The sequence below is a fragment of the Podarcis cretensis genome, assembly GCF_951804945.1.
Source record: "Podarcis cretensis genome assembly, chromosome: 5".
In the NCBI taxonomy this organism is placed as follows: Eukaryota; Metazoa; Chordata; class Lepidosauria; order Squamata; family Lacertidae; genus Podarcis; species Podarcis cretensis.
The window spans coordinates 21240905-21262583 of NC_137174.1; the positions used below are offsets into that span (position 1 = coordinate 21240905).

The 21679-nt window shown below is 44.3% G+C and overlaps 2 protein-coding genes across 3 annotated transcripts; both read left to right on the forward strand.

Annotated features, from left to right (window-relative positions):
• Window positions 1–713: 713 nt before the first annotated feature.
• Window positions 714–11533, forward strand: LOC307215925 (pulmonary surfactant-associated protein D-like). The gene is made up of 5 exons (XM_079975759.1): window positions 714–818; window positions 3421–3579; window positions 4581–4688; window positions 7155–7238; window positions 9800–11533. The coding sequence occupies exons 2-5, from the start codon at window positions 3423–3425 to the stop codon at window positions 10174–10176; spliced, it is 726 nt and encodes a 241-aa protein (XP_079831885.1). The 5' UTR covers window positions 714–818; window positions 3421–3422; the 3' UTR covers window positions 10177–11533.
• Window positions 11534–11770: 237 nt separating this feature from the next.
• LOC307215921 (pulmonary surfactant-associated protein D-like) lies at window positions 11771–21340 on the forward strand. Of its 2 annotated transcripts, XM_079975748.1 has the most exons (5): window positions 11771–11926; window positions 17862–18079; window positions 19175–19264; window positions 20612–20695; window positions 20910–21340. In XM_079975748.1, exons 2-5 carry the CDS (start codon window positions 17878–17880, stop codon window positions 21287–21289), a joined length of 756 nt encoding a protein of 251 aa, XP_079831874.1. In that variant the 5' UTR covers window positions 11771–11926; window positions 17862–17877; the 3' UTR covers window positions 21290–21340. The 2 variants fall into 2 exon arrangements, with proteins under 2 accessions (XP_079831874.1, XP_079831875.1); XM_079975749.1 differs by lacking the exon at window positions 19175–19264.
• Window positions 21341–21679: the final 339 nt, after the last annotated feature.

The following is a 21679-nucleotide window of genomic DNA, read 5'->3' on the forward strand; positions in this document are numbered from 1 at the left end:
AGTCCCTGGGATGACCATTAGGTCACTTGTCCACCTCAAGGCAAAAGCGGGGGGCCTCACTTCCTGAGGCACTCCAGCATAAGCACTCAGAGCAAAATGAAGACCCATGGCAGGAAACAACATGGATGGTGCTGTGGGTGGAGATGAAAATACATGGCCAACCTTCAGATGAGTCCTCCGAAGCCCCATTCCTACAGTGCCTTTTAAAAAGGTGCTTGGGGGGTTCATTGATTTGAGAAAGGCACTCATCACTCTCAGAGGCAATATTTACTGGCACACTACTAAAATAATAGTTGTTCCTGTGAATGGAATCAAAAGAACTATATGAAACAATGGTTGAGGAACAACAGGTCATGAACCATGCTGGCTACCAATATGTGATCCAGCCCACCTCCACACTTGCTGCCTTTGTTCAGTTCATCTATGAACTTGTCTCTTTTTCAATACTGAGGTAGGTGTCCCCCCCCCCCAAGTCTACACTAGGCTACACTACACTACTGCAATCATCTTATTGATTTAAGGAATGATATGTGAATTGTACGTGTGTTTTTTAACAAAACGCCGCTGCAAAATGTATTCTCAAAGGTCAACAACTTGGGAGGGATGACCCAAAACCCACCCTATCTTACATTGTAGAAGCTCCAGACTGTCTGTTGTCTGGAGTGGGTGGGGACTTGAGCTTTGCTCCATGGAATTTCAACTGATAAAACACAGTGGGTGGAAGAAGAAAAAAGAGAGAGAATATTCTCACTTGAGAGATAAACATAGAGGACGCTGGGGTGCTTCCAATATTGAAACAAAATTTGGATTTGAAGAAGGTAAGTGTTATCCTGAAAACAGGAACCTTTTCTGTGCCTGTACACGAGAGAGAGAGAGAGAGAGAGAGAGAGAGAGAGAGAGAGAGCATTCTTCATTTTAAAAGAACTCCCATGTAATTTTGCTTCGGCCAGATTCCAGCCACAAAAAGATTGCCAATACACAAAGCACATGGAGGAAGTAGATATCTATGCCACATGAAAATACAATCTCTCTTTGTGTGTGATAGATAAATAATAAATGAGATATACAGTGGTACCTCAGGTTACATATGCTTCAGGTTACATATGCTTCAGGTTACACACTCCGTTAACCCAGAAATAGTGCTTCAGGTTAAGAACTTTGCTTCAGGATAAGAACAGAAATCGACAGCAGGAGGCCCCATAAGCTAAAGTGGTGCTTCAGGTTAAGAACAGTTTCAGGTTAAGAATGGACCTCCGGAACGAATTAAGTACTTAACCCAAGGTACCACTGTATTTGCAAGGGTTGTAGTCTTGATTGTTTAACCTGCTCTGCTGTGAAATGTTTTCAGCAGCCTTAATCTGCTTGAAAATTCTAGTGCTACTATACATTTGTTTTCCTTGTTGTTCCATGTCCTTGTGTCCATATGGATGAAAGGCAGGATTTAAAATACTTTACATAAAATATTATTTGCGTGTGTTGCAACATTTACACTGCAACCCTATGCGGGTCTACTCAGAATTCAGACTCATTCATTTCAATTGGGTTTGTTCCCAAGTAACTGGTATAGGAATACAGCCTTAGTTGGTTAATTGGTTAGATATTTTTCAAGACCTTTTAAACATCAAGGATGATTAATACAAGCACTTATAAAAATTATGACCACTAAAGCTTTCCTGAGAAAACTCTCATACAGGAGGGGTGCCTCTTCAAAAAATAATAATAAATTCATTTGAAGATGGGTTTTCTATGACTTGCCTGAGAAGAAATCTTGCAGTGTTCTTCCTGGCAGCTGTTGCTCCATCTTCCCTCTGTTAACAGAACCTATGACATCTTTTTAATACGGTTTTGAACCAATGCACTCCCTCATCATTTATATGTCTTGTTATTTTCATTTTCTAATTTCATTTTCAGAGAAGGTTGAGGTTTTTCTGACCACAATTAGTTTCATAATCCCACCTCAAGATCCCCCAATTGTCATTTTCCCTACGACATTTTAAAGCCAATTTTGTATATAAGCACATTAGGTTATAAGTACAGGTTCAGTCCACAGCACCTTAAGTTATAGGTATTGGGGCAACCTCTAGGACAGCCCTTCTCAGCTTTGGGTCGGTCCTAGATGTTGTTGGACTACAACTCCCATCATTTCTTATTGGCATGGCCAGTGGTCAGAGAGGATGGGAGTTATACTTCCAGAACACCTGGCAACCCAGGTTTGAGAAGGGCTGCTTTAGAATCTCAGCAGGCAGAGCAAGGGGGTTTCTGTCTTAAACTGTTTCAGACTGCTGCAAATCAGAACGTAGGTAGGTGAAACACTATTCACAAATGTAAATTGCTTCCTAAACCAAATAATTTCAGGGAAGGTTTCAGATCACAAGCTGGTTAGGGGGGCTTTAGCCTTTTAGAGGGGCCTGCTATGGTTCCCATCCAAATCAGAGGTTTATGCTTGCTGTTTGCACTAGAAAAGCTCCTGTTTGCACCAATATAGGTGTAATGGTTCTAAGGGTTGCTTGTGCGTAAGTTGCCGCCACTCTTGGCTTGGTTGTCTGGTTGAACCCTTTCTGTCTGGACAGCCCTTCACTTTGTGGCCGTCTCAGTCGCTGGCAGAATCCGTCAGTGGGCGTTTTTTGAATCTCTTCCAGCAAAGAAGTTCTTTGATGCCATGTCTCCTCCTCCTCCTCAATAGGTTTTCCTTTCAATACAAATGACAGCTGTGAGAGGATCCAAACTGGTAATGCATTTGGGGGCAAAGGGTTAAAGCCCCATTTAGCCCCACCCCCTTGAGATTTGCTGTTATCGTGCACAGTTATATAGTTCAGATGCATTTGTGATGTAATTGTTATTTTGGAATATTACTTATTTCTTATAATAAGTTTTGCTTAATTTTTTTACCACAATGGATTATAAAACATGTATTTTAGCATAAAATGCAACTACAAATCCATATGTTGAGATGAAGGAAGTATTTTAAAATGTTTTTTGTGTCTGTGTGCAGATCTCTTTTTTAGAAAGTCACATCTTAAAGTAGAAATGGGATGGAACAGATTTATGAATGAACACATGCAGAATTGGCCATCCCTAGTTAAAACTCTCCATGTTGTGCAACATGTGTGCAAAACTTACAGGGAGGCTATGCCGTGTTGAGCATCCAGTGTACAAAACCTCCTGTTGGTGCTATTGATACACTTTTCCTGAGCCTTTATTCAAATAGGCTCAGTTACTACTCTTTATGTGCATTTGCCAATCGACTCAAATGTACCTGAAATTATATCTTACATATAACATTTTTTCCATTCAAGTCTAACAAAAGCACTATTTCACACAACTGTTTTACAAGGATCACTTTAGAATTGTTCTCTTTAAAACGGCAGTAGATCATGCTGAAAAGGCTATACATGCATTCTTCTAAAATCAACTTTCTAGGCATGGGATTCCTTTGGACTTTTGGCTTCCTTATCTTGCCGACGGCATTCTCACAAAGCACAATCCCCACTGCAGGCAAGGACAACACATGCCCTTTCATTCTTGGAATGCCCGGGAGCAATGGATTGCCAGGTCCAGCAGGAGAGAAGGGTGATCAAGGTACAGTTACAAAGACTTGTCAGGGATGGGCTTAGTGCAGGCATGTCCAAAGTCTGTTCTGGGGGTCTAAACCCGGTTTAATCCGGCCCCTGTGGCAGTTTATTTCCTGGGGTAAGATCCTAAAAAATGCTCAACAACTTCAATCCTAAAAAGATGACTGTTGTGTAGTAAGGACCTTGGTCAGCAAGGGCTGCTCATCGCCTTCTTGGGGGCGACGTTTGTGGCCCCTTGCACTCCAGCCTCTTTACCCCACCACACACACTGACCAGCCGTTGCAGGGAATTCCCTATGCCCTGGGGATGGGGCCAGATACCCATTGAAGACCGTGGCAGCCCAGCCAGCGGCTGAATCGCCAGGGCAGAAACTTGCTGGCCATCCAGAAATTGGCCCCAGCCCTGCCCAACCAAGGAGCACTACTTTAAAAGGCCCATCGCCTGGTGGAGCTCTGTAGTGCTGTTGACCATTTTAAATTCCAGATCATTGTCTGCCTGCGTTTGTACTCTCTCACTTCACCTTAGAATTGGAGCCACAACTGGGAAACATTCTGAGGAGGGAGTGAAGTGGCCGGCATTGGGATGCTACCACTGTGTGTGGGTCTCCAAACAGGACCGCTGTCATTTCTGCCGCCCCTGACGCTATCCTAATTGTCACTTTTGGGGGATACCCCTCTTAGCTTTGTTTTTGGTATCTAGGGGACCAATGGTAGCCATGATGGGATGGGATACAGCTGCCGATTCTTACAATAAGGCAATCTGAGTCATGGCTCAGTGTAAAATAAGCCATTAGCCAGAACTTTTCAAAACAAGTATTTCTGTATTTGATGCTGAAGTATGAGCGCATCACCACCAGAATTGGGCTGGCCGCTCATGGTTTGATCGGGATCTAAATGTTTGTCCATGCAACGGATGTTCTTGTAGAACTTGACCATGGATTCGTATTTCTTCCTTCCTTCCTGTTATTCCTCGTGTTTCTTCCTGTTCATTTAATCCCTTGATTTCTAGGACCCCAAGGAATTCAGGGACCTCCAGGAAAAGCTGGGCCTCAAGGCAATAAAGGAGATCGGGGTCTAGTAGGTGAAAGAGGACCAAAGGGAGACCATGGAGCAAGAGGTAGGAGCCTAGTCATAGATTAGCTACTTGCTAATCTGACATCTTTCTTCTCTGGTGGACAAGTCATACTGGGCACTGGGGAGACAACCGCTGAATGCAACCTGCTTTCACGTAAGAGTATTTGCAAAGTACAAGGCATCATCTCAATGGTTTCACTTTCCTTCACCCAGTTAGTAGTAAAGTTACAGCCACCTGAAATCAAGATATAATTTCACCTAAAGCAAACAAACATTGCCTTTTCTGTGGCTGTATCTGCACTGTGAGGGAGCACATTTATTCTGACAAATAATTACAGAGAAAGATCTCACCTTGTGGTGACATTTCCCTGTGACAACTGATGAGAAAATCCATCACTTCTAAACTAACTGCGGGGACGCGGGTGGCGCTGTGGGTAAAAGCCTCAGCGCCTAGGGCTTGCCGATCGAAAGGTCGGCGGTTCGAATCCCCGCGGCGGGGTGCGCTCCCGCTGCTCGGTCCCAGCGCCTGCCAACCTAGCAGTTCGAAAGCACCCCCGGGTGCAAGTAGATAAATAGGGACGGCTTACCAGCGGGAAGGTAAACGGCGTTTCCGTGTGCGGCTCTGGCTCGCCAGAGCAGCAATGTCACGCTGGCCACGTGACCCGGAAGTGTCTCCGGACAGCGCTGGTCCCTGGCCTCTTAAGTGAGATGGGCGCACAACCCCAGAGTCTGTCAAGACTGGCCCCTACGGGCAGGGGTACCTTTACCTTTACTTTTAAACTAACTGCACATTTATTTTGGTTATGTCTCTATTATACCACAAGAGGGCGTATTTAAACCAACTAGTAGCAAATGACCAAAGAACAAAAACAACCCAAAAGGGGGAAATGCCACTTCCTGATGACTCTTCAAAAAACCTGACTCTGGAAAACCTGATCTGATAAACTCATAATAGAATTGTAGAGTTGGAAGGGACCCCAAGGGTCATCTAGTCCAACCCCCTGCAATACAGGGATCCTACCCACAGCAATCCCTGAGTGGGCTCGAACCACCAACCTTCCCAGTAAACAGCCAGACACACTGACTCATTGCACCACAGTGAGCATCCGTCACTGAAAGAAGAGGGTTGTCAGTACAAAGACCTAGGTAGACCAGGGTCAGCTGGTTGTTTCAGTTTCAAAAAATTGTAAGTGTACAAACTTTGTAAACCTATAAAAGGAGCATTCCTATGGTCAGGGGCTCCAAGACTTGACCACACTGTATTTCCCCAGGTGTCACCAAGAAATGCCCACAATAGGCTTTATGCCAGTCAGTTTGGAATAATGGTTGGCTTTTTTGCTCATTATATAACAATAATGTCAGTAGTTTAAGACTCCCCTCTCTATAGGTACTCAGTTGCTGATGCAGTTCGTCCTACACCTATTAGGAAGTCTGCCTAAATGCCTTCATCTATGTCATTCCTATAATAGCATACTTGGTGGATATAGTGCAGGCATAGGCAAACTCAGCCCTCCAGTTGTTTTGGGACTACAGTTCCCATCATCCCTGACCACTGGTCCTGTTAGCTAGTCCCAAAACATCTGGAGTGTCGAGTTTGCCTATGCCTGATATAGTATCATGTTTCCATCATGATCTGCTGCTAACAGTGCTGTTAGACAAACCACACTGGCAAAATCCTTTACCTGCACAGCAATCAGGGTGAGAACAATTACATCTCAAACAAGATATGTGGATCCAAGTTCCTAATAGGTGGTGGTGATTTGCAGCATTTGCACAGAGCAGCTGGGACTGCTGTTGCATAGTCCTTTTTAAAAACAAACAAACAAACAAACAAACAAACAGGAATCTATTTATTGAGCTGACTTAAGCCTGATAATACTTACCCATTTGGCTTCAATTTTGATCTACTGTTTCTCCAATTTGTGTTTTTGGAAAAGTTTACTAAAGAAATAGAATAAAGAGAAACCAGAATCCTACTGAGAACAAACTATTTAGTGGAGAAAGGGAAATGGAGGTGGCCTCAATCACCAGCTCTGGGACAGCTGATTGATAGGATTCCAGTTTTTGTTAGTGTGTGGTTTCTGGAGATGTTAATCAGGTAGGCTTGCATGAAAATGTGAACCACACAATTTCTTCCCCAACCCAACTGTGCCCAGCTGAATCTAGGCAAAAATAGTTTCGTTAGATAACTGGGGTCATCAACTTGTTTTTAAATCAGCAGCTTTGACTTCTGAACTGCATTACTTGCTGTGTTTATTAAAGTACTTTTTCAAAAACTGAGAAGCAGAGGCAGAGAATCCAAAGGTTTTTAACGTTGCACTTGTGGAAGACAGGAGTGCCTGGCGTGCTCTGGTCCATGGGGTCACGAAGAGTCGGACACGACTAAACGACTAAACAACAACAACTTGTAGCTCATCACAGAGGTGGTTCCTTTCGTTGTCATGCTCTTCTCAGTATATGCTTTACATCTCAATATTAAGAATTTTGTCTTTATTGTTACATCATTTAGAACTTCAGCAACTGGAATCTGAAGTGGCCCATTTGAAAGAACAAGTGGAGGCTCTGAGACACACTATGCTCAGGAACCAAAATGGTGAGAAAATGGAGTGGACTGGCGAGAATGTGGATATCAGATATCATTTTCTGAGAAATGCATGAAGTTATCTATCAAGTGTCCTGCAGAGGGACCTACATGTTGATTTTAATATGATGATGCAGCCTAAATCCAGCTGCTCTGGCTCTTGGAGTTAAAGCTCTGAGAGATAATTTATAAAATCAACAGATTGCAAGCTTTCTCAGGACTGTACCACTTCAAGTGGCAAGGGCAGGGTTGCATGTCTAAAGGTTCCCCAACCAAAAGGGCAAAACAATCTCCTTCTGTATAGATTAGTTTGTTAGGAAGGAAGCTCAGCTGATCCTACTCAGTGCCAAATTTAAGTACAGTGGTACCTCGGGTTATATACGCTTCAGGTTACAGACTCCACTAACCCAGAAATAATACCTCGGGTTAAGAACTTTGCTTCAGGCTGAGAACAGAAATCACGCAGCAGCAGCAGCGGGAGGCCCCATTAGCTAAAGTGGTGCTTCAGGTTAAGAACAGTTTCAGGTTAAGAACGAACCTCCGGAACAAATTAAGTATGTAACCAGAGGTACCACTGTATAAACTAAACAAGCTATAGCATAGGGCCCCACTCTCTTGGGGGTCACCCAAAAAATTAAAGGGGAAAAAACTGGATGTACATTTTGAAAATATAAGATAAACTTCTTAATTGTATTTCAGTTCAACAATTACAGTACTTTGATAAAATACATATTTTGTTATGTGCAAATGGCTTTAGATACCTATTAGGTCCATAAATTACCATATAGCTTATATTCAACACAAAAAACAGTGACAATTTGTTGTTGATAAAGGACAGCTGGACATATAAAGGGTCCCATTACCTTGAATAGCTTAGGGCCTCATCAAACCTAAATCTGGCCTTGCTACTGACTGTATCTAAAACAGCTCTGAGGGGGGTTTGGGCAGTTGAATGCACTGTCTGTCATGCCACAACAAACACAAAGCTGCTAACAAATTCTTCACTGTGGTGTTACTTTACTTTATTTGAAAGTTGAACTGCCAACTGAGGGAGGGCCCCTACTGTCTAAAATGGTAACTGTGTTGGCTTTACATTGCTAATAAGGTCATTAGTGCTAGCTTTGAGTTAAACCTGATTCTGGGTATGGACGTGGGGATTAGACATTGGAAGAACTGCTAAGCTTCATATGACCAAAGCATTAATTGTATGATTTATGACAAACCTGATTCCCATTCATATTTGTACATAATTATATACGTATTTTTCGCCCTATAGGAAGCACTTTTCCCCCTCCAAAAATGAAGGGGAAATGTGTGTGCGTCCTATGGGGCGGATGCAGGCTTTCGCTGAAGCCTGGAAAGCGAGAGGGGTCGGTGTGCACCGACCCCTCTCACTCTCCATGCTTCAGGAGAGCCCCACCGCCAGCCCCACAAGCTCGGGGGACAGCGGGGAGGCACAGCGCGCCATCCCGCTGTCTCCCGATGTGGTTTGGAGGCTGGAGGCAGGGAGAAGCCCGCTTTCCCCTGCCGCCAGCCCCGCAAGCTCGGGAAACAGCGGGGAGGCGCAGCGCGCCATCCTGCCATCTCCCGACGTGGTTTGGAGGCTGGCGGCGGGCTTCCCCCGCCCCTAGGCCCGCAAGCTCCCAGAGCGATGGCGAAGCTGCACGCAGCTTCGGGATTGCTCTGGGACCTGTTCTGTGGGCTGGGGACGGGGGAAGCTCGGGCTTCCCCCGCCCCCAGCCCCGCATGCTCCCAGAGCAGGCTTAGCGCAGCTCTCCGCAAGCTGTGGGAGCCCGGCGCGACTTCGCGCTGGCCTCCAAAGGCTTGCGGAGAGCTGCCTGTTCTGAGGGCTGGGGTGGGGGAAGCTCGGGCTTCCCCCACCCCAGCCCCGTGCCTGGGGGGGGGAATAATTTTTTTCCCCTTTATTTCCCCCCCCCAAAAAAAATCTAGGTGCGTCCTATGGGCCGGTGAGTCCTATAGGGCAAAAAATACGGTAGTTAAAGTCATAGCAGGTTTAGCAGCTGTTCTAGCAACAGTGGTTTACATTTCCTAAGGGCATTTCAAACCAGCAAAGAGACAGTGCACTCTGATAAGTCCCCATACTAAAGATTACTCAAATATCAATGTGAACTCATAAGGTTCAAACTGAAAGACACTACCCAAACTTCATATTAATAAACTAAGCATCAGCATGAATCAACAAAAGTGGTAGAGAGTGCCACCCATTAGCTAGCTAAAATGTAAGCTCAAAATACATTTTCCATCAAGTTCTGTGATTCTTTCAACTTGCAAGATGCAAGTTGGTGTGGAAGGAGGATGTGTTTAATCCTTTTCCAGTAAAGGGATCAGACCATACCTTCTCATTGCAGAAGACCACCAGTTCAGTCCCTGCTATATCCTCTTAAAAGGATCAGGTATCATAGAATCTTTTGCTCAACCTAGAGCCCATCCTACAGCTTCCGTTTGTACAACCTTCCCAGACTGCCTTGCACAACAAGGAGGAATAACTAATCAAGTACCATTCAACGAAGCCAAAACTTAACGCAGCTGTAACTGATTCTCTATTCCTCTAGCTCATTTATTCCCAAATGGCCGAAGTGTTGGTGAGAAGCTATTCAAAACCGATGGCTCCCAAGGCAGCTTTGAGGCAGCCAAAGCAACCTGCTTCCAGGCCGGTGGTCTGCTTGCCTCTCCGAGGTATTCTGCGGAGAACGCAGCCATCCAGCAAATAGTTGCTCGTCACAACAAGGCAGCTTATCTGGGGATGAACGACTTGCAGTCAGAAGGCACGTTTGCCCACCTGAACGGCAATGAAGTCAATTACACCAACTGGGCAAGTGAAGAGCCAAACAATGCTGGCGGGAAGGAGGACTGCATTGAAATATTTCAGGATGGCAAGTGGAATGACAAGTCCTGCACAGAAAGACGGCTAATAGTGTGCGAGTTTTAATCTTGGCTGCCAACTTCTGCCCAGTCGCAAGATATGCAAGATCTCCAATCGTATTTGGGAATATCCAATGCGAACCCTGTTAGAGAATGGGGACTATCCACTGGCCCCCAGTTCCTGTACAAAGCAAGAAACCATCTCCTCCACTCTGTCTGTATTTTGACATAGTCATCTTTTTACGCAACTCAGGCATCCATTTAAAGAGACACAACCCACACTAGCCTGTTTGCTCATTACAGTACCATCTTGCTCACTCTGAAGCCACACTACGCAATAGCAAACCCGTGCATTTCCACTTGCTCATTCCATCTGCAATTTCCACTTGTTTGTTCCAGTATTGTTTTTCCCTAACCTGATTTTTGACGTCTGAACACTGTGAGTGACTTAACCTGCAGAATCAGTTGGGAAATCTTTCTGTCCCTCCTCCATCTTTGGCATTGATTTCCACCATTTCCTGGCCTTTCACTTTCTGAAATCTCAGATACTTCACCAACTCCCCCCTCCCCCCCCCCCGCCCATTATTGTTCCAGTTGTTATGGAACAACATTTTTCTTTTGCATTTCCCCCAGGGATATTTCAAACGTGCACTTATGCAGGTGTGTACAATACAGCGTCCTGCACGCACAGAGCCATGCACCTCTGCTTCTTCTCATTTTATTTTTGTTACTTTAAATATGTGGCACAAATAGCCACACAGGCAGTAGCAGAAAACCTGACACTGGGGGAGCTGGTGTCACTGTGTTCACTGTTACAGAAATCCTTCCCCGACACCTTCAAAGGCTACATACCTTTCAACATTATTCCAATGAAAATAGGGAAGTCCTAAGGAGAAGCAGGACATTCTGGGATCAAATCAGAAACCGGGACAGCTTCTGTAAATCTGGGACTGTCCCTGGAAAATAGGGGCACTTGAGACTACCAGTTGGCAAAAATGCATCTATACATCTTCACAAATGGGTCTCACAATATTGCAAAAACTGCTGAGCAGGTACCACCCATTTTGCCTTCTCCCCAATGTTCTCGTTTTCTACTTGTATGGATTTTTAAAAAGAAAGGATGGAGGATTTTTTTTTTAAATGACCCCATGAAGTGGTAACTATTTTACTACTTCACACGCAGGGAAAGGACGTTTGCCAACTTCGTGCTCAAATTCTACCAAAATTGAAGTAGTGGGTGCAGAATAAAACTTGCAAACTAAGGACTCGGCTAGATTGGTAAAAAGCGTTTTATATGCGTTTTATATGCGATATAACACTGTGACACCAGATGGCGCTGTGGAGTCCCATCTTTCCCAACCGGATTTCCCTGTATGAGTTAACAAAAGAGTGTGCAAGATTAAAATAAAAGATATACAGAAATACCTTTGGTTTGCTTGATTTAGTTCTGAATCCAACTTTCCCTCAAGTGAAATTTGTCTTTTTAGTAGCAGCCAAAGCCATATTATGTTGCAACACTGTTGTGTAATGCTGTGCTTTAAAAACGAGGGGGGGGGAATATTTGCTTTGACAAATAGCAACTTCAATGATATATTGGCAGTTTCCCCAGATAGTTCTTGCTTCATCTGGACTTTTCTTTACCTGAGAGCCATTGCTACATATTTTGTACATGGGGGTAGGGTCATGAGATGCAATTCCCACACGAAGGTAGAGAGTGGGTGGATCCAACAGGCCGTAAACCACTTTTAAGTGATATGGGGCTGGGAGGTACTATAATCAGATTTTGCTAGGTCATACTTGGAGTGGATCTGCAGAAGGTAAGCTAGTAATTTTTTCTTCACTGTTGTATAAATCGTGACTTTTCACAAACTAACCTGCAATGTTAATACCCTGTTAATCTGCTGTGTTGCTGCTGTGCCAAAATCTTAATCACTTTTGGCAGAGTTAAGAGAGGGATCGCAGGGAAAGAAGAGGTTCGTATTTCAAGGTTGGCCATATTCCCTGGTGAAGCAACAGTGGGGCCTTGAGCCATGCCATAGACTTTGAGCCCAGGGCATGGCCTGGGGAACATGATGCAGCTAAGCAAGTCTGAGTTTGATCAACACCAGTTTGGGAGACTACCTAGGAACCCCATGTACTACAACAGCTTACCTTCCCTGGTGCAGAACAAGCCAATCTTTAAGGTTTTCCAAAGAGACCCTAGTGGTCATTTCATGACCAGCAGACAATTATCGCATGGTGACAAAAGGGTCTTCTCAGTGGTAGTACCCACCACTGGGATGTCCTTCCTCAAGTCATTTGTGATTGCATGTCCAACTACACTCAACCTTCCCTTGTCTCTGTATTCTAAAACTCAAGAGGACAATATAAACTTCCTCCCATGGCTCCCAGTACTTCCGCTGTGTCAATCAGTTGGTGAGGACCAGGTCCAAGATAGATTGAATTATGGGAGGGGGCAGTATCTGCCAACTATTGGCTAATAGTTATTTATTTTGCTATCTGGTGGTGTGAGTGCTCACTTACTAATTTTCTTAAACAGTTAAATACATATGGGACACTTCTTTTCGTATAGATACGCTGCTATTTATACAGACTGATATATCATGTTATCTAAGTTTGAACTTGCCGAAACTACCAATACCGCCAAGGATTAAATCTGACATGTTTTCATTTTATTTCACTCCTATAAAATCCAGCTTGGCCAAGCTTATTACCCATACTCCTGAGTTATGCACCCAAACAGGCAACAAAATAAGCTACAGCAGGATTTTGAAACTTGACACTGGAAGTCTGCATCAATACCTGGCATGGGTATAAAGGAATAACAAGGAACAAGCAATCATGTTTCAAGAAATAAATAACTCTGCTGGATGGATGAGAGTGAGGGTGGGAAAATGAAGTTGAGCATCTTGGCATCAGCTCTGCAAACGCATTATACATATAGAGAGCAAACAAGTCAGGATTAACACTGACTGATTTGGGTCAATTGGCAATCGGTTCTTAGAAAAGCCGCTTCCTTACAACCCAGCACGACCAAGAAGCCAAAATCAGTGTCAGGAGTGGCATTCAGCAGGGTGAAGGAAGCAGCCTTAATTTGGGGTGGGTCGGTGAGGGTAGGGGGAGAGCAGTGGAAAAATGGGACTGGTGTCTGAATGGTGCAACAAGATCTGTAACCGTGCTGGCCCTTGGGATGGGCTCCACTTTAGGCAATGGTATGACTTGGGCCAGTGATCAGCATGAAGCCATTCATATGAAAAGGTGGCACTACACCAGGCATAGGCAAACTCGGCCCTCCAGATGTTTTGGGACTACAATTCCCATCATCCCTGACCACTAGTCCTGTTAGCTAGGAATGATGGGAGTTGTAGTCCCAAAACATCTGGAGGGCAGAGTTTGCCTATGCCTGCACTACACTATGTAGATAGGAACAAACCTGGCACTGAACATCTGGGGTCAACAAAGGCAGTGAGCATGTTTAACCCCAACCCCAATGGAGTCTATGGATGCATTTGATGGTGAACCAGTGGCCATCCAAATGTTGTTGAGCTCCCAACTCTCATCATCCCTGAGTATTGGCCATGCTGGCTGGGAGTTGAAGTCCAACAACATCTGGATGGCCTCAGGTCTCCCATTCCTGCCATAGCGAAGAAGAAATTGTTGTGGGGGGGGGGGGACACTGCTGTTATGAGAATAAGTCCTGAAGAGACCAACTTGGCTGTGAGTCCTGGAAGATCTATTCCCTGCCTTGTAGGCCTTTTCCACCTGGCATGGGAAGGTGCAGTTTGGACTGACTCCAGCTGCAGAAGCTGAGGCTGCTGAACCGATTCTTGGGCTGGGTACTGTTTTTGTTGGGGTGTGGGTTGTTGCTGCTAATTTGTTTGTATCTTTCTTTTAGATCTTGTGATTTATGTGGAAATTGTTTAGTTTGGCTGTGTGCTTTTTAACTATTTATTTTCTAGCACTACTGTTGTTATGTTGCAGGTTTATGATTTTTTTTTTTTATGTTGTAAGCCACCTTGAGCATGGTTTGAACTGTGGCATACAATATGGAAGGTGGATGCCTGACACACTTGAGTCTGAATGGTCCAGCCCTGACAGACCCCACAGCAGGGTGCATTGTGACTTTGTACAGGGACAGACAAGGTCCCTGGGGATGCCACAGTGTGTAAACCTCCCTTCGCCCCCACCTCAACTTGCATGATGGGAGCCATTTTGCTACTACAATGGTACCTCGGGTTACATACGCTTCAGGTTACAGACTCCACTAACCCAGAAATAGTGCTTCAGGTTAAGAACTTTGCTTCAGGATGAGAACAGAAATCATGCTCGGGCGTTGTGGCGGCAGCAAGAGGCCCCATTAGCTAAAGTGGTGCTTCAGGATAAGAACAGTTTCAGGTTAAGAACGAATTAAGTACTAACCCGAGGTACCACTGTAATAGTATAAACCAGTGTTTCCCAAACTTGGGTCTCCAGCTGTTTTTTAGACTACAACTCCCATCATCCCTAGCTAGCAAGAATAGTGGTCAGGGATGATGGGAATTATAGCCCAAAAACAGCTGGAGATCCAAATTTGGAGGGGAAATGCTGATATAAACTGGGACATAGCGGGGGGGGAGGGGGCTGTGTGCCTGTTCTCCCCTACACAGTTTGAGACTTCACCTGTTCAAATGAAAGCCTGGAGATAGCTCAGGCTTCCTCAGACTCGGCCCTACAGATGTTTTGAGACTACAGTTCCAATCATCCCTGACCACTGGTCCTGCTAGTTAGGGATCATGGGAGTTGTAGGCCAAAAATATCTGAAGGACTGAGTTTGAGGAAGCCTGAGGTAGCTAAATTCACATATAAATAGGCCCAGCAGTATGGCCGTGTCATGCCATAATTGAAGCCATATATCCTCTGGTTGCTATATCCTAAGCACTAACAACAGGGCATTGCTTTTATACAAGCCCCCGTTGGTAAACACTCGGCAAAATCTGGCTTGCCACCCTAGATGGATTTCCCATAAGGGTCACACACCTTCTGTTCTCGTGTACATAAATACTTTATCTGAATCAACTAAGCTGCTGGTGTTGCCAGATGTCTGAACTCTTGATTTCCCAGCACATACTCCAACCCACTTCACAGTGGCCTTTAAAAAACCCATTTCCTTATTTACAGAAACAGGGTGAGCAGTTTAACACACATGTATCATCAGATTAGCTGACCTTTCCCACATGGATAAATGTCACGTCAAACTTTGGGCAATAAAGAGACTAGAGTGACCTGCCTAATAATCCCATCGGTTAAGGTCTCAAATTCAAACCTATCAAGATTTCGGCTTGACTCTGTCACCATGATTGTAACATAGCTAGAGTTGTCCTCATAGGTATCTATTTCTTTTACTCTTGTGCTTCTCAAATCCCCCCCCCCATATACTAAAGGGGCAGTCAGCCACCCGTAGGGTGTCCTGAAACCCTGGCCTACCTGGCGGCAAGTCACTGTGCCACGTCCAAAGCTCAAAGTCCACGGGTCAATCCACACAAGAGAACTCCAAAGTCTGAAGGTCAGGAAATGAGGTTCAGGGTCCATCCAAGTAGCCAAGTCTAAAGTCCAGCAATCAGGGTACAGTGCAGAGTCAAACCCAGAACACAGTCCTGTGGAAATCCTAAAAAAATCCATGCTGAGGTCCTTCAATATGAGCAGACACAGCACCTCAGTTCTGCTTACCTTTGGTGCCTTGCATACTGATTGCAGCACCTGGGCTTGATGAGCAATATCACCCTCACCTGCTCTAAGCCTACTCCAGCAGAGGAATCACACACATTCTCTCAGAGCTAGCGAGCCACACCTGGCCAGCTTGGGACCTGGGCTGTGGGCCCTTGCCTGCCTCGGCCTCCTAGAGCACATCTCCCACTGTTCCCAACGTCTCAGAGCTCGCTGAGTTCATGGAGACAGGGGCCCCTCTGGCTCTGGTGACGGGTCCTCCTGCTTTGGTTCCTGTGCACTGACCCCCACCCCCTTGTCATCCTCCATCACCCTGTAGGGCCTTCTTACACCAACCTCTCCATCCCCATCCCCTGCTTGCCCCAATGTGTTCCAGTCCCAGCTACACCCCTCAGCAGAAGCCCCTTCCTCCTCCCTGGTGTCCTGCCAGTTCATGGCATCCGTCCACAGGTAGTTGGACTCCAGCCCTCATCATCCCCAAACAGTATAGCCAATGATCAGGGAGCATGGGAACTGAAGTCCAGCAACTCCTGGAGGGTCACAGGTCAATTGCCCTTGCCTATGGTGAACATCTAGCAAACTTTCGATTTTGTGGGGGAAACCACTCCAAACCGTTTCCAGGAATTTGGATTTGCTGAATTAATAATTTAAATTGGAATACAAGAAGGGGAGGTGAGAGGAGGTCTGAGAAATAAGATAATGGAAATAAGTAATGGAAAATGTATTTGTTTTAATCTTTTTTAATTTTGTATTTTTGTATTTTTGTCATTTTTTTGTCTTTTTTCTTTTTGTTTTTATATTAATCTCGGAAAACCTAATAAATATTTTACAAACCGTTTCCAGGAATGAAACTGATGATTAACTGGTTTTGCAACTGCTGACCTAGTTTGTTATACACGTACATCTCTACCTCTGTAATGAATCTGTTGCAATGGAAAGAGCAAGCAGATTTCTACTTCTTGCTAGCAGGGATCAGAGAGTGCTTCCTGCTAAGAGGCATTGGCTGCATACACACTGGACTTTTCAAGCACATGATTTCACCCAAAGAATCCTGGAAACTTTAGTTAACCTTCAAAGAGCTACAGTTCCCAGCACCCTTAATAAACTACAGTTCCCATGAGTCTTTGGGGCAAGTTGTGTGCTTTAGATACATGGTGTGTACCTGGCCATTGAATGGCTTGCTAGTATGTTAATACTGTGTGGGAGCCTACACAGAGAGAGCAGGCTCAACCACTGCAGTCTTCCAGTAATGGAGGGCAATGGAGAAAGACCAGTGGCTCACTTTCTCCTGCATACATTTGACACTAATTGCCTGAAGAGGACTAATGTCCCCTGAGCATTGTAGGTCATGCTAGGACCTGCTGCCACATTTCTGCTACTTCCCCCCCCACACACACACACACAAAAAAAAAAACTCCTCATGTTTACTCTGATTTGGGGTGGGGCAGTGGGAGTAAATAGCAATGTGCTCTTTGCACAAATTGAAACCTATACCACAGGTGAAGTCAGGTTTACCCTTCTCTTGCTATTTATTATTGTAAAAAACCATTCATACAAGCAATAAAGCACTGGATAACATGCCATCTAGTTTGACCCTAACTGTGGCAAATAAGCCTGAGAAATCCAGTATTTGCCTTGCAGAACTTGAAACCTGTGACCACCGCTGTAAGATCTTGTTTCCATTTTAGCTTAGGATTGCAATGGCCCAGTTATGAGGTGGCAAAATCTGAGTCAGACCAAACCAAACTAGACTGCAAGTGGGTGATAGAATTTGCCCCTGAGAAAAAAAAATTCCTATACACAAATTCCTGGTGTGTGAGAGAGAGAAGACTACTGAGGACCTTTTTTGGCTGTGTGTGGAACTCTCTGTAGGGAAGAGGATTCAGTCATGTAAAGGTAAAGGGACCCCTGACCATTAGGTCCAGTTGTGAACAACTCTGGGGTTGCAGCACTCATCTCGCTTGATGTACGAATGTACTATCTGGCATGGCCCCAGGCAGAGATGTCACCTTCAACTAACTATACAAATGCTGTTGTGCTTTGCCTTAGATCTCATCATCGAAAAATGCAACGCCATGTCCTCTGCATTCTTGTGCTGGGAGCGTCGTCGGTGAGAATGTCAGATCCAGAGCGATGCAACTGTGAAGAGAAAGTGCCAGCCTGCACGATTATTCCTGGAAGCAATGGATTGCCAGGCATCCCTGGGAGCAATGGACTGCCAGGAAGAGATGGGAAGGAAGGTCCTCAAGGTGAAAAAGGAGAGCAAGGTACGGCATAAGGAATTTCCAAGAGCTATCCAATGGTAGTCATACAATCATAGAACTGTAAAGTTGGAAAGGACCTTGAGGGCTATATATTAAACTCCCTGCAATGCAAAGATGTCAACTAAAGTATCTATGACAGATTACCATCCAATGAAGGAGAGTCCACAACCTCCCTCGGGAGTCCATTCTACTGTTGAACAACTCTTACTGTCAGAAAGTTCTTCCTGATGTTTAGCCGGAATCTCCTTTCTTGTAACTTGAAGCCATTGGTTTGAGTCCTACCCTCCAGAGCAGGAGAAAACAAGCTTGCTCCATCTTCCATGTGACAGCCCTTTAGATATTTGATCTCCTCTCATTCCTCTTTTCCAGGCTAAACATACCCATCCCCCTCAATTGTTCCTTATAAGGGTTGGTTTCCAGACCCTTGAGGGACACGGGTGGCGCTGTGGGTTAAACCACAGAGCCTAGGACTTGCTGATCAGAAGGTCGGCGGTTCGAATCCCTGCTCCTGCCAACCTAGCAGTGAGAAAGCACATCAAGTGCAAGTAGATAAATAGGTACCGCTGCGGCGGGAAGGTAAACGGCATTTCCGTGCACTGCTGTGGTTCGCCAGAAGTGGCTTAGTCATGCTGGCCACATGACCTGGAAGCTATATGCCAGCTCCCTCGGCCAATAAAGCGAGATGAGCCCCGCAACCCCAGAGTTGGTCACGACTGGACCTAATGGTCAGGGGTCCCTTTACCTTTTACCAGACCCTTGATCATCTTGGTTACTCTCTCAGTATTAGGAGGAAATCATAGCTCAGTGACAAAGCACATACTTGGCATGGAGGAGGCCCCACGTTCCACCTGTGGCTTCTCCATGCAAAAGGGATCTCCAATAACACGACTAGAAAAGACTGCTGGTCACTCTCCTCCAAAGAGGTGGAACATAGAGCACACTTGAGCAACAATGAAGACCCCCAGTTTCCCACAGAATATCCTTTCAAATAACTATTTGTTGGTGTATTCATATGTTTAACTATAACCCAAGAATGCCAATGCATTATGTTGCTCACTTGTTCATCTTTCTCTGTTTATCCATTGGATTAAATGGCAGGTTTACGAGGAATGCAGGGACCCCCAGGAAAAGCTGGGCCTCCTGGCCTTAAAGGGGAAAGTGGTCAGAAAGGTGACTGTGGAGGAAAAGGTAAGGGATGTGGACAACTGCAGACACACACAAGCCAAGAGATTTTACTGAAATTTGTCTGGGTTCTATACACAAGGCTAATAAGAATCTAAGCTTTGTGGTTCCATACGAAAAGTAAAACATTCCAAACGATGGGAGAGGATATGTCTTTATTGAAATATAAGTGTATTAAGGTCTAGAGTTGCTTTAGATATCTGTCTTAATTAAAATGGCCAATTGATTACAGCTGCAAAATCAGTCTGGTTAAACTGAGGCTTTGTACTCCCATGATTCTTTAGAACTGCTACTTCAATCAACAACAGAAATGTTTCATTTATTGATTCAAGCAGATTCTAGTTGATGGAAGCAAACAGTCTCATATAAAGTCCCATGTGACACTACCAATTCATACACATACACATGAGCTGGGATACCTCAGCCTGTAGAACATGAGACTCTTAAATCTGAGGGTTGTGGGCCTGAGTCCCACATTGGACAAAATATTCCTGCATTGCAGGGGGTTTGACTAGATCAGTGTTTCCCAACCTTGTGCCTCCAGCTGTTTTTGGACTACAATTCCCATCATCCCTTGCCACTGGTCTTGCTAGTCAGGGATGATGGGAGTTGTAGTTCAAAAACAGCTGGAGGCACAAGGTTGGGAAACACTGGACTAGATGACTCTTGTGGTCTCTTCCAACATTATGGTTCTATGATTCTATGAGCAAGGAAGTATGGTGCCATTTTTTCAGCCTGCTATGATTGTATACACCATAATGACCACATACGTGGCCTTCCAGGGAGGCCAATACTTTACACAAGTTATGCTTCCATGTGAGTCTGGTTGTGACTCCCTGCACTCCTGAGTCACTTACCTGGGGCTGTTTGAAAGTGTGAACCAGTCCACCAATCATACGCAAAAGGAGATCCCAACAAGTGTCTGATCTGGAATCTCTATTCTGGCCTCAATGTCACTATGGTTAGCTAAGGGAGGTGGGTGGAGTCTCTGAACCAGACCTGACCTGATTTGTTTTAGTTTGAAAATAGTTTCCTTGTTCCTTGATGGATGGTTCATTGTGTACACTATCAACTTTATGCATCTGATGAGGTGAGCTCTTCTGAACCACAAAAATGTATGTGACATTATATTTGCTAGTCTTTACGTTCTGCCAAGACACTGCTGATTTTGCTGCAAAGACTAACACTCTTCTGGAATTAAGACAATGAGAAACTGAATGGGGCAGGGAGAAGGTCAATGGTGGATTTGAGATTTGTCACTTCTGAAGAAGATTCTTCCTTTGTTGTTCTTTTGTAATCTTTTATACTTTAACACAAACAGAACAAGAATAATACTGTCCTTTTGCCTTTTAGAACTTGAACTGCTCAAAACTCAAATTAGTGATTTACAAGGAGAGCTGAAGGCTTTGCAGCTGACTGCAAGCAAAACCCAGAAAGGTAAGCTAGTTGTTTGTGTCCCTTGATGAAAGATGTATGGATTGCCATTAATATCATCCTCTGACATTACACAGTCCTTAACGCAAGCAAACCACTCATTTGAGCAACTAAATGTACAGCAATTGCTGTATGGATCAGGCCCAGGTCCTAAATTTGGGCTATTAATGATGAAAGCACATTTGAAATAATTAATTTTGATTGTATTGTCTGTTAGCCATTCTAGGTTACATTTTCTCAAACAGCACAAGAGTAGAAGGAAAACTATTTGTGACTAATGGCGATGACGGTGATTATGAGACTTCAAAAGCGACGTGTAACCATTTTGGTGGCCAGGTTGCTTCTCCAAGGAATGAAAATGAAAACAACGCTGCACTGAAACTCTTTGCAAAAATGGGAAGACGTGTATTTTTTGGAATGAATGACCAGGAGACAGAAGGCATCTTCAAGCATCTTAATGGTGAAACAATGGAATATTCAAACTGGGCACCAAAAGAACCCAATGGGGTGGAAGAGGACTGCATAGAAATGTATCCAGATGGCAAATGGAATGACATCTCATGCAATGTGGCTCGGTTAATAATGTGCGAATTTTGATCAGACTGTCTTTGTGGGTGTTTATAAATATATTAAAGCAGAATTCAAAAATCTGTTTATTTTTTATTTTTATTTTTGCTTTATATTGAATTTACTTGATAACATAACATTATTATATATGGTCTTTTGAAAAAACAAAGATTACAAAACAATGTCAGTTCAAAATATAATACAATTCACCATACACTCCTACATTTATACACCTAAGATTTCCCACCCCACCCCCAATGCCTTTACCTTTTCCATTTTCCTATCGTACAAAACTTGACATTAAACTAATTATACTATCTTATAATTTCTTACTAATTTTTAGAACCTTTTCATTCCTATATACAGAAATCATTCAAAAATCTGTTTAATTGACCGAATCACCTAGAGAACTTCAGGCAC

Coding starts and splice junctions, on each gene's coding strand:
- LOC307215925 (XM_079975759.1), top strand. CDS start 3,423: ATGGGATTCCTTTGGACTTTTGGCTTCCTTATCTTGCCGACGGCATTC. Junction 3,580..4,580: donor AGGAGAGAAGGGTGATCAAG/GTACAGTTACAA, acceptor CTTGATTTCTAG/GACCCCAAGGAATTCAGGGA. Junction 4,689..7,154: donor GGGAGACCATGGAGCAAGAG/GTAGGAGCCTAG, acceptor TACATCATTTAG/AACTTCAGCAACTGGAATCT.
- LOC307215921 (XM_079975748.1), top strand. CDS start 17,878: ATGCAACGCCATGTCCTCTGCATTCTTGTGCTGGGAGCGTCGTCGGTG. Junction 18,080..19,174: donor AGGTGAAAAAGGAGAGCAAG/GTACGGCATAAG, acceptor ATTAAATGGCAG/GTTTACGAGGAATGCAGGGA. Junction 19,265..20,611: donor AGGTGACTGTGGAGGAAAAG/GTAAGGGATGTG, acceptor TTTGCCTTTTAG/AACTTGAACTGCTCAAAACT.